At 37.3% G+C, this 13,271-nt stretch overlaps 1 protein-coding gene across 1 annotated transcript in view; it reads right to left on the bottom strand.

Moving 5' to 3' along the window:
- Positions 1–11,896, bottom strand: part of LOC105822193 (chromosome unknown open reading frame, human C11orf88) — a 21,794-nt gene extending 9,898 nt beyond the window's left edge. The window contains exons 1-2 of the mRNA XM_012659136.1: positions 11,671–11,896; positions 10,610–10,680 (exon numbers count right to left, since the gene is read on the bottom strand). Of these exons, the coding sequence (XP_012514590.1) occupies positions 10,610–10,680; positions 11,671–11,896 (297 nt within the window). The remainder of the gene's footprint in view (positions 1–10,609; positions 10,681–11,670) is intronic.
- Positions 11,897–13,271: the final 1,375 nt, after the last annotated feature.

The raw sequence follows: 13,271 nt of genomic DNA, 5'->3' as shown, positions 1-13,271 counted from the left end.
TTTATTTTTCAATCATGGGTTAAACAAAAGAAAGAGGGAAAGCAGAAAAGATTAAGAAATAAACTTTCATTGAGTAGCTACTAGGTGTCAGGACTTGTGCAAGTTCCTTACAAGTTATTTAAGCCACATAACACAGTAAGGTAGGCATTGTTAATTATTATTACCTCTTTACAGATAGAAGGAACTCGACCACATAAAAATGAACAACTTTTGTTGGGGTCACTTAACTAACTAGTAACTGGCAGAGCCAAGGATTCCATCTCACTTCCAGTCTGTTTGACTCCATATCCTGTGTTTCTTTTGCTACACTTCTTCAAACACATGCCAGAGGTTTTGGAACACACACACACACACACACACACACACACACACACACACACACACACAGTGATAGAATAGTTTTTCATTCAATCTTTATTCCGAAAATGAAGAATCATTTATGATTAACCATGGTGAAGAAGACAAATACAGTTTCTGTTCTCACAGAAAAATTTCTCTGCTAGTAGAAAATTAGTGCTATGAGAATACAGGGCAGGGGGAGCGAACCCAGCTTGGCGCAGCCTTGATCAAAGTGAATTTACTTGTTTGATGGTATCATGTAGCACTTTGAAAAAAGTGGGTAAAAGGTAAAGGATAGTTGAATTATGGTGGTACTTATAAACTGATGAGCTTTCTAAGATCTTAATGTAAATAAAATATTTACGATAGGATTTTTGATTATAAGTTAACTATAAAAAGGGAATTACATTCCAAATTTAGAATATTTACCTATGGAGAGCTAAGGTTCTATGATTTAACAGAGATTAAGAACATTATCTGATTTTTATTTTCTTGGGGTTCCAGAATTTAATTTTTAATTCCCTACCAATGATTGGGAGTTCCCTATCCCATAGGGGTGCTAAGGAATTTCAGTTCTTATTCTACCCAGAATCTTAATCCTCAGTAGGTTCCATTTTGCTTCTATGTTACAAATGCAATCTTGAAGGCGGTAAGAATTATGATTAGCTTAAAGTAAAACCATTTATCAGTAAAAAGCTCACCTTTGGGCTTGATTTCAAAAGGCAGTTTGCACCTCTTGATTTTGTTGATTTCAATAACAGAATGCTTTAACTATGAATTTACTACTATCCCCTGTGCCTATGAACTGAAATCTGCTATGTAGATTCTATAACAATAAATTTATATCTACTGTAATAATGAGATATAGAACTGTTGAACCTCAAATGATCTACTATGCACTTTAAAAGATAGGCTGAACAATCAGTGAAAAGGCTTTTTCCAGTACTAATCTGATTTTAAAAGATAGATCTAACTGCAGTAATCTATGGGAGTGCATGGAAGATGTTACAGCATTATTAATCAGAGAAAGGAAGAATGCTGACTGGCAGGAAAATGATGCAGATCTAAGCACCTTTCCATACCTCCTGGAAATTGCTTGATCCTGGCTCAGTTCCTAGCTCTGACATACATAATTTTCATTAAAAAAATAACAGCTTACTAAAACGAGAAAATCATATCAGTCATTACATAAGAGGGAGTTAATACAATTTTTCTTAAATGCAGATTTCAATAAAGTATGAATTTGTCTGTTGTGAGGAAGAAAAAAGAGTGTATTTTCTTGGTTCTGTTATATATATTTTAATGGAAAACCAATAATAATTGCCTGAAGAATGTAGCTCTAGTTTTAAAACATTCCCACATAAAAATGCATGCAGGGCAAAAGTATAAGTGATTAAAAAAATGCTACTTTAAAATTGCTTTAAAAGGCAATAAGTAAGATTTGAATTTTAATGTTGAGAAAAATATGAGCATAAAATGAATGCTACATTTTAAAATTCAATAAAGTATATATATAAGGGATACCTCTCTTTATATGACTGAATTATACGCTATCAATGATTCAGTCTGCTATAATTATCAAAGCTTGTCCTTGCCAAAAGACTACCGAGTCTCTAAGATTTTCATCATGTTGATGGTTACATAGATATGATGAATGGGTGAATGGGACTGACCTCATCTTTCAGATATGTCTTTCCTGTCCTGCCCATAAGGAGAGAGTGGGGGATTCCCCACACAGACGACTCTTAAACTTCATCTCTGGCCCATTCTTCTTTGAGTTTCTAGCCCATATATTCAGTGGCCTATTTGATGGCTTTACCTGCTTATAACTGGATAAGTCTAAACTAATCTTTTAACCCCACCTCCCCCCAAGAACCCTCAAGCCTTCATCTTGTTTCAGAGAATGACACTATTCATCCTGTTATACAAGCCAGAAAGCTGAGTTACCTTGCCTCATTTTCCTTACCCAGTATATAACGTGACTCCTAGTTATTTTACTTCCTAAATATCTCTCAAATCCATTTACTCTTTCTCACCCCACCCACACCATCCTAATCCGAGTCACATCACCTCCAGATTGGAGTTTTGCAATGGCCTCCAATCTGGTTTTCCCACTCTTGCTCTGGGTGCTCAATCTATTTTCCATATTACTGTCTCCTGATCTTTTTCAAGCAAATCTGATATTATCATCCCCCAATTTAAAACCCTTCAGTGGCATCTTATTATTCTTTCTAGAGCCTAACCTCCTCTTGCATTACCACGTTGGCCATTCAGCTTCTGAAGTGTGCTGTGCCTGTCCCCAGCACAGGGTCTTTGCACATGCTGTTTCTACTGCCTGGAATACTCTCCCGATGCTCCCTCCACTCCCTCATTCTGCCCTAGTTAGTGCCCTCTCTTCCTTCAAACCTCAGCCTGGTTAATCTTTGTAGAAATCTTCTCTGATTCCCTTGATTGGATCAATACCACCTTATTAAATATTCTCCTAACATAATGTATAATTCTTTCATAAATATTTCTCTCTCTGATTACACTGCAAGTTTCATATAAGGGCAGAGGTTTTAGTTTTTATTTTTTTGAGACAGGGTCTCTCTCTGTAGCCTGGGCTAGAGTGACCATTCAACTGTTTTGAAGTACAAGTAGGTATTAGCTAAATGGGAACAAATGGGAGAAAGGCATTCCAGGGAGAAATTGCAGGTTCAATGCCACAGAGGTATGAAAGACCTTGATGGGTTCTTGGAACTACAAGTGGTTCAAAATGGCTAAAGTTTATGGCATTTAAAGGGGAACAGTGGTAGCTGAGGCTGGGGAGGTATGGCAGGAGGCAAATAGTGAAAGACTTTGTATATTAAACTATGATTCAACCAATTTTAGGAGTACAGTTGATTCTGGTTATTTACTGTGGTGCACTCTAGAGAGTTACAGCTAACACTGAAGTAGTGAATACTAAACCATTGCTCCTAGGTTCCTCTCAGCCTCTGGTCACAACCCTCCATCAACAGAAGAATGCATAACCTTGTTTTATGTGTGTCTTTGTTTAAAGACATCTTATTTAAAATACACTGTTGACTTTCAACATTGAACTCATGACCAATAGCACTATAACTCATGCCGGAACGGAGCTTATCTAATGCATATATTTTCTCCATACTGCACATCATAACCTTCTTGCTCTTAGGAACCCTGGGCAGCACTTCAGCATGTGGAGGCATTTTAAACAGGAACACCACCAAAAAAAGCAAAAAACATGGCACTAACCAGACAGCAGAAGGATGCTTGTTTGTGATATGAGAATTGAAACACAAAGGCAGAACGTTACCTTGTTTGACCTCAGCTGGGAATGTGTGTGTTGGGCAACTCAAATTTTTTACCACTTTGTGCATGTCTGCAAATGACCACGAAAGTGCCACAAGTATTGATTTTGGGGTTACAAATAAATTGTATAATAGCTAGTAGGCAAATTTGCAAATAAGGAATCCATGAATAGCGAGAATCTACTATTTTACCAACACAGTGGTTTGGGACCTGTAAAATTTCAAGAGCCAAGTAGACAAATGACTCTATCAAATACATTATCACAGAAAATGATAAAGTGATGAAGTAAATATAGATACATAAATTATTTAGCTTTATTATATAGCTCTAATGTAATCTGCCTAAGGACCTTTTCATTTCACCTGTAATAAAGGCAAAGGACAAAGGTGGATTATGGTCTTAATTTTAGGTGTGTCATAATTATTCTCTGAGTTACCTGAACCACAGAATAATTCCAGTTCTTCAATTAATCCTATTTGATTTGCCCTACTGCTTATAAAGTGTTTACTAATTTGAAAAATAAGGCTTCATGTAACTGGAACCAAATTGATAGTTCTGCATTTATTTTTAAAAATACATGATCCTTTTTGCTTCATTTTATTAATGCATTTAATAGTTTTATTTAATTATGTTTTATAAGCAGACAATAAATGTGGATTCTTGCCCAGGAGTATCTTATGGTTTAAAATGTTTTTATTTTGTTCTTAAGGTGAAGTGTATAGACAGATAAAGTACATAGATCTCTGGAAAGAAGAGGAAGAGATGCATTTGGGGCATGGCCCTATTTAACTCTGGGGCTGGGTCTATATGGGGCAAATGAAATCACTATTTGATCTTGTATGTCATTCCTCTCTCAAGTATGTTTTCATGAACTATGGATGTTACTAAAGAAGACTTAGAGGGAACCTCATCTATCAACTGAAAATGTTCCCCAAGATTGAATAATCTTTGAAAACAAAGTGGTACTACAGATGATGTGAAAGAATAAAACATATTTATATAGTCTTATAATTATCACTTGCTACCAAAATATTTGCTTATTTATAAATTCAGTCTATTTTTATGACTCTTCCACTTGAATGCTTTGATGAATTAGGAACGAAAAGAATTTAAATAACTAAATACCTTTTGTTCGTGAAAGGGAAATCTACCACTTCCTATTTGTATTTGTTTTATGGAGAAAAAGAAATTTTATAAATATTACATTAGAGTGGGATAGCAAAACTAAAAGCTAGGGTTGGGCACGGTGGCTCACGTCTGTAATCCTAGCACTTTGGGAGGCTGAGGCAGGCGGATTGCTTGAGGCCAGGAGTTTGACACCAGCCTGAGCAAGAGCAAGACCCCATCTCTACAAAAAAATAAAAAAACTAGCCAGGCGTGGTGGCATGTGCCTGTAGTCCCAGCTACTTGGGAGGCTGAGGCAGGAGGATTGCTTGAGCCCAGGAGGTGGAGGTTGCAGTGAGCTATAATGAAACCACTGCATTCTAGCTAGGGCAACAGAGCAAGACACTGTCTCAAAAAAAACCAAAAAAAAACCAAAGAACCCTAAAAGCCAGGTAACGCTGTTACTGAGAAAATTTAAGTTTGTTTAGGAAGCCAATCCCTATTGTTTTGACACAAAAGAGGATTTGCTTTTATCTGAATACTTTGCCCATGACAGAGGAAATTCCCTACATCTTTGCTTTGGGTTCTCTGAAGCTGATTTATAATGATTCAGAATATCCCTTTCACTACTTTGAAAGTGTAGGATAATGGATGATAATGTTAAAAAGTTTTCCGCTTTCATGACTCAATGTCTAAAAATACACCTTTGTGAAACTTTTAACATTCTTCTTTTAAGAATATAGTAGTTTCTCCTTATCCAGGGCCTCCAGACCCCCAGTGGATGCCTGAAACTGCAGACAGTACTGAACCACCTATATATACTATGTTCTATACATACATACCTATGATAAAGTTTAATTTATAAATTAGGCACAATGAGAGATTAATAACAATAACTAATAATAAAATAGAATAATTATAACAATACACTGTGATAAAAAATTACGTGCATGTGCTCTCTCTTTTGGCTACTAAGTGACTGACAGGCAGGTAGCATACACAGTGTGGATATGTGGGACAAAGGGATGATTCAGTACCCTGGCAGCACAGAGTGGGATGGCGAGACACTTCATCATGCTACTCAGAATGGCATGCGATTTATGAATTGTTTATTTCTGAAATTTTCCATTTAATATTCTCAGACTGTGGTTGACCTCAGGTAACTGAAACCTCGAAAAGTGAAACCATAGATAAGGGGGACAACTATGATATTCTCATCATTCTGTGACTTGCTTCTGGTTCAAGGAAGGGCCATATAAGAAACTTTTGAAGAAGATTTAGACTATGGTCAGTTTGGTTGGATAGGATGTGTAACAGAACAGGTTAAAACCCTATTCCCAATAAACAGCATATCTAGCACGTTGTTCTGCAGATTTTATATTTTCCTTGAAAAAACCTTTGGTTTATAATCATTCATGTTAAAACTTTGATTCCAGATGGACATTTCCAAATATGTCATCTATATAAATTCTTAAAATACAGCTATAGCCTGGTGTGGTGGCACATGCCTATAGTCCTAGATACTCAGGAGGCTAAGGCAGGAGGATCATTTGAGCCCAGGTGTTCAAGTCCAGCCTAGGCAACATATCAAGATCGCATCTCCAAAAAAAAAGTATTACTCTGACCTCTCTTTCCTTCTCCTAGCAAATGAATTATTTATAATTCTTTTTATAAAGAGATAATCAGCTAAAGAGCTTTCTTAAAGGTGGCAAAACTAAAAAGGAAATTAGTTTTATGATTTCAAAGAATTAGCTGACTATTCATTTATTATAATGTTTTCAGACTACTTTAGAATTCTCAAAGGAAGAATAATAGTCCAGTATAGTGCTGTAACATTTTCTTTATGGACATAGTAAGCCATCTAATCTTGACAGACTCGATTGCTTTTGATTTCCTGCCATGGATATCCATCACAGACATAGCAGTTGTGATTAATAGCATTTTGTCCACTAACCAAAAGCATTTATTATACAGTATACCTAGAAAATATTCTAAAGTGGAGAATAACCTTAAAGTTTTAAAAAACTTTAACAACTGAAAAATCAGTATTTGTTGAGTAGAGAGGGCTATAAAGGTACTTTCAGGAAAGTTGGAAAATAAATTTTTAGATTTTCATTAATTTTAAGGAGAAAGTGGAAGAATAAACCTTAAAGAGATCTATGGGAAATTTTTTTTCTCATTTTAAGATGAAAATTATACCTGGAATTTATTTATCAATATATATGTACAAGACATGTAGATCAGTCTCTTAAATAGATCATTGTATTAACACGTTTTATTAGTTAAAAAGATACCCTCCCCTTCTTCATTTATTTTCTACCATTGAGATAAAAATTCGAGAATGGTGGTGGCAGCAATGCAGAGGGAGTACTATAGACTTAGAAAAACGGTGGTATCCAAAAATAGATTCTGTCCCAATAATTACAGGGAGTCACATTTCCTCCCATCATATCCAGACCCATTCGCTAAAAACGAAACCGAGAAGAGAGGTGATGTGCTGACAGATTAGATACTTGGAGTATTCTTGCAAAAATTATCAGCCTAGAAAAATTTGCCAGATGGATCTATGTGGAAAAGGCTAAACGAAATTGAATTATCACTGTATGGAGCATTCCATTCATTCATTAATTAGTTCAATTATGCATTCATTTATTCAATCAACAAATATTTATTGAGTTTAAACAACCAGAAAGGCACCAGGTTAAGCAAATCAGACATGACCCCTGCCCTTGTAGGGGGCATTTGTTGAGAATAAACAATGTAAACTATGACCAGGTGCGATACGCACTTTACATCAACTCTGTGAGGTGGATTTTTTTTTTTTTTTTTTATCATTTCTCCTTTTATGTATGAGGAAGCTGAGCATCACAGCAGTTAAACAGGTTGCTCAAAGTCACACAAATAGTAACTGGCAGAGTTAGGCTTCCAAACCCGCCTTGTTGTCTCCAAAGTCCACTACACTATGGCAGCTGTAATCTAGCAGGAAAGAGAGAAACATACACAATTACTAATGATATAGATCTGTAAAAATTGCTATGAGAGAGGATATGTGACTTGCCAGGGGAGCACAAAGAAGGGAGCTATTCACTCTGTTTGTCTCTGTTACCTCTGAGAAGGCTTCACAGAAGCTGGCATTTGAGCTAGGCCTTGAAGGTAAATGGGGAAGAGCATTTTAGGTAGACACGGCCAAGTGCACTGCTGGTCGAAGAAACAGCTTATGGTCCCAGAGCTATAAGCAATGTTTCTCACACTTGTATTCAAACCATAGTTTTGAATTTTAGAATATTTGGCAGCATCCTTGAACAATGCCATGGTTAACAATCATCACAATACAATGAGTCTATTATGGGGTTCACTTTATGGGCTTTGGAGTTAGGATACTGGGCTTTGAATCTAGGAATCTAGGCTCTGCCACTTAACGATTTGTGGGAACTTTGGAAAATCATTTAAGCCTGTTTAGTCAAATGGTGATAATCATCATGGGCTATTTTAAGGAGAATATGAGTTGATAGACGTAAATTGCTTAGCTTAGTGTATACCATATAATATACACTCAGCAAGTTGGTTGTTATGAATAGTACACTATAATATCTCAGGGTATCCATTAATATAAGAGCATTCAGTTATTGCAGGATTCTCTTGGTTGCCCTTTTGCACTGTGGCATTGTTTGAATAGAACTGTCCTTATAGCACTAAGCTTTCCTATATACTCAGAAGGCACAGTTTCAGCAACAGTCTCTTTCCCACTGGCTTACCGTTTTGTTGGGCCTCTTATCTTCTACTCTCAATGAATAGAATCACCTTCTATGCTGCATTGCAGGACCCACTTGGCTTAAGGTACAATTTGGCAGATATTGTGCATGTTTAGGTACAGCAAAAATATATTTTCCTACTCATCATTTTGGTGGCATATATTTGAAGGGGTAAACAGTTTGCCTTGGCACACTGTACAGAGTGGTGGGGAGCACAAAGGAAGTGGGGGGGAGTGGTCGGAGAAGTCAGTTTGTGGTTAGACTGGAAAGGAGTTTGAACATGCTGAAGAGTTTGGTCTAGATCTTGTAGAAAATGGGCAGCCATGGGGGAAAAAAACAAAAGTAGGAGAGCAGCACAATGATATTTGGATTTTAGGAAGACAACTAGTACATTATGAGGGATTGCTTTGTGTATTCTTTGCCTGACAAACTCTATTCATCCTTCAAAACTCAGTGCCTTTGGGAAGGTTTTTTGATTTTGATGTCCTTTGATCATAATAATATATCACAATTATAATAATAATAATTTTGGGGGGTCTCACTCTGTCACCCAGGCTGGAGTGCAGTGGCCTCATCATAGCCTGCTACAGCCTCAAACTCCTTGGCTCAAGTGATCCTCCTGCCTCAGCTTCCCGAGTAGCTGGGACTACAGGTGTGTTCTACCATGTTCAGCTAATTTTTCTACTTTTTATAGAGATGAAGTCTTGCTCTTGCTCAGGCTGGTCTCAAACTCCTAGCCTCAAGCAATCCTCCCATCTCAGCCTCCCAAAGTGCTAGGATTACAGGCATGAGCCACCGCAGCTGGCCTGTGTATCATAATTATTGACTTTAATTGGCTGTCTCCTCCACCAGGTAGTAAACTCCTTGAGGTCGGGGACTACATCTTATCTTTTGTATCCCCAACATCTGGTACAGTATTTGCACATAGCATGTTCTCAATAAATATCTGTGGAATTAGTTGAGCAATTAATAAACTAACAGAAGGACCTAAGGCAAGGAAACTATAACATTAATAGTTGTAAGATTATTAGTGTAATAATCCATTAGCATTACATCTACCATTATATCCATAACTCTCATCATATTGACTGTTTTACAAAAGCTGGTAAAAATTGATAATAGTTTGTTTTTAACCTTTTATTTCTAATCCCTTCCTAAAATGAAATAAAATGAAAATTAAACTCCAAAAGTACCAATGAAGTTGACTTTTAATGATTTTTAATTCATGGCAAATTAGGCCTTTTCCCCCTATAAAATCCTTATATAAATATACAGTACATAATATCCTGAAGAGAGAAGAAAATGCTGACTAATTATTTCTAATCATCTAATTTGTTTGAAGAAATCATCAGTAGTCCACGAAGTGAATTAATGTGATCAACACACTTAAATGCACTGTTCTGCAATTTATGTAGAATTCCTGATAAGCCTTTCAGAGTTTGCCAATATGTCTGATGATTAAAGACATTAGGCCAAAATGAATCCTTTATCTTTGCTTTTATAGTACAGGAACAGTTACAAGAATAGAATTTATCCATTAACCAAACAAAATGTTTCTATAAATCACTGTATTAATTGCTGAGTTAAAGGCTGTGCCAGTATCATCATAAGCAAACAAGGGATGTTGCCAAAAAGAGATGTGTGCTCAGTTGATTTACCATACCAATGTGTTTGATTTCAGCCTTAGTCAAAATGGGTCTAGAGGACAGACTCATTCTTCTGATCACTTAATTTTGACCTATTAATACCAAGACAATCAATTCTATTTGATTTTTCCTGTTCTTATAATATTTCTGTTCTTAGAACACTGTATATGGTTTGGGGCCTTACAGGATGGAAAAATGTGTGAATCTAATTAATATCTTTTTCCATTTCTATCTGGTTCTGTTGTTCCTGTACATCCTTGGGCTTTTGCTGAGTTTGAGAATAGTCAAAGTTTAATAGAATTCCTTAATCTTCAATTAAAATCCTAAGAAAGGCTTTTCCAATTGGCTGAAGCTGACACACTAGAAATAGCAGGTTTTTATATATACATTTAAAAAAAATCAGGATTATTTGGAAATTTAATGAAAATCAGACCATCTTCTGAAATATTGGCCTACCTTTTGAAGATACTTTGCTGTCTCCTCAGATTTCTGAACCTTTAGGGCTTCAGCAATGACATCTCTATCCTCTAAAGGGAATAAAGTCAAATTCAATCTGAAATAATTTTATCATGATTTTACAATAACATTGATATAAAATAGGATAAGGGCTAATAGGTAATACATAGAGTAGGAAGGTAAACATACATGCTGTGTCATGAAACATTATAGACCAGATTCATAAATAATTGGAAACTGAATTAATTAGCTGGGGTGGATGAGTAAGCCTGAGTCCAGAGACAAAAAAAGGTCTCCAAAGAAAACATATCAGAGATTTCAATTTCTATATTCCTATTCAACCTATTATAGGAATTTAGGCATTTTGTTCTGGATAAATAGGGAAGTCCCTGAGGCAGGGTCCTAGGTATGCAATTCAGAAAGTTATGTCAAAGTGTAAAGTTGTACCTCCGTACTTACTACCTATTTTCTGAAAAACCTAGGAGTCAGGATGTTGAAAGGCATAAAACTTGGTACTTACTGCCATCCTCAAGGCGAAAAGACTGGGATTGATTTTTCTCTAAAAAATACAAAAGGAAAGTAAAGAACTCATTGGACATAGTACAACATTAAAGGTATTTGAATTTTCTATACCTATAAAAATTGCATGATAACTGTTTCCACATCCGAGGCATCACTAAAGGCTACCAGGTCAGGGAACTTGGTTCCTAATATTGACGCCGCCTTCAACTCTCTCTAGGGCTTCCATGTTTAAATTCAGTTATATAAACTACTTTTCTTAATGTCCTTTCAGCCAACATATAACATCGCCTCAGATTATTCTATACTGTTTACCAGATAGATGCCATAATTTAAGGGATACTTAAGATGTATTTTTTAAATGTAACAAATATACCACTGATTCTTTTTGGGTGGAGGGATTGCTGGGAATGTTCAGGAACTATATATACCTAGTATTAATTATTTGTATATACCATTCAGACATTTGAAATGAAAGATTCTTATTTAGTTGGTTCTGGCGGAGGCAGATGTCACTAGCAGGAGGCAGCTACTTTACTCACCAGACACACTGCTCTTACAGGGCCCCGCCACCGACAGCCGCTGACTGCTACCTCTGCACAGCACCAGCTGACTTTCGTTAGGAGGATACATCGACGCCGAGACCCAGAACTGCTTAGCCAAGTTGGCGTCCTCTTCTGAGGAGCCGGCGAATACCAGTAGTCCCGGGGGGCAAACTTCTTGGGACTCCTTTCGGCCGCCAGGACCTCCGCTGGGTCCCGTTTCCATGGCAACTCAGGACGCTTCCCCCAGCTCTCTCGCCCCTCCCCCAGCCCCGCCCCTCCGAGAACCGCCAAGTTGGTAACAGCCACAGCCACGCCCTGAAGCCCTCAGTTTCCTCGGTAGGTGTTGGGGTCCAGGGCGCGCTCGTGGGCCATCTGAAGCCCCCTTCTGCGGTGATCACAGGCTTCGGCACCAGTCCAAACCTTGGAGTCGATATGGGAGAGTCAAGACATCAGCTTTGGGTCGTGTCCCGTCCTGTTGGAGGCAGTGGGGGAGCACTTCAGCCTCTTATATACTGAGTCAGCCTCCCTCACCCCGGAAGATAGCTACATAAACTTTAACTTCCTTAGCGCCATCGCCCCAATCCCCTCTCCCAGACCTGACTGCCCGGTGTACAGGACCCGCAATGTCAAAGTTCTGAGGCCTGCGTTGGAGAATTCAGTAGGGCGGCTAAAAGCCTAGCCGGTGGGAGCTAGAGGCCTGAACTGGGCCACAGGTACCCATGTACATAGTTTTAGGGATTTTTTTCCTCCCCGAATCCTTTAAGACAAATCTTAGGGAACAAGCTAGATTTAAATTTTAACTGCATTTAATAATGATTCCCACTAAAAGTTGCCTAGAGTGCAACAGTTGTAAATGATTACTAAAAGAAGGGATCTATCTAATGAGTGGACCAAGTCCCTTCTAGTCCTTTCAAATTATGAAAAATTTTGTTAATGTTTTCTTATAGAAGTATTATCCTGTGTGTGTGTGTGTGTGTGTGTGTGTGTGTGTGTGTGTGTACAGCTTTCCCCGGAGATTTTGTTAAGGTAGGAACAATTTAACCATTTCAGCGATAGAAAAGTTGTAATTACTGTGGCAGGAACTGAGATGGACAACATAAAGCCAATCTAGGAAAGGAAGTGGTCACATGACAATAACTACAATTTATGTTTTTAAGGCACTTTATTCTTTCAAAATATTACTAACAATATAATATACAGAGTTCAAAGTTGATAATCACAAGTACATATAACAGATTAGCTAAGAAAAAATATCTTATTCCCCAACATATCTAAATCTTTTTTGTTAAAAGTCTGAAGGAATATTGACAAATCTGTATATACACATTCATACATGTAACATACATTGTATATTTAGTAGCTAAAACGTTGATGATTCTCTTGGCTGAACACTTGATTACCAGGCCATGGATGACATCAGCATATTCCAATATCCCTCTCCCCCAAGCACATTGGCGATGCACAGGCAGCTCATTTGGATGAATTCCCAAATCTTTTTACCTGGCCGTGTGGTTAGTGATTGGTACTATTAGCAATCAGCTAACTACACTGCCTAGTAACTAGACTCACAGAAAACAACTGCTGTCTCAAGTTGGTGC

Source organism: Propithecus coquereli, unplaced genomic scaffold (assembly GCF_000956105.1).
Source record: "Propithecus coquereli isolate 6110/MARCELLA unplaced genomic scaffold, Pcoq_1.0 Scaffold6, whole genome shotgun sequence".
Lineage (NCBI taxonomy): Eukaryota > Metazoa > Chordata > Mammalia > Primates > Indriidae > Propithecus > Propithecus coquereli.
This window is presented reverse-complemented; position numbering and strand designations above follow the sequence as displayed.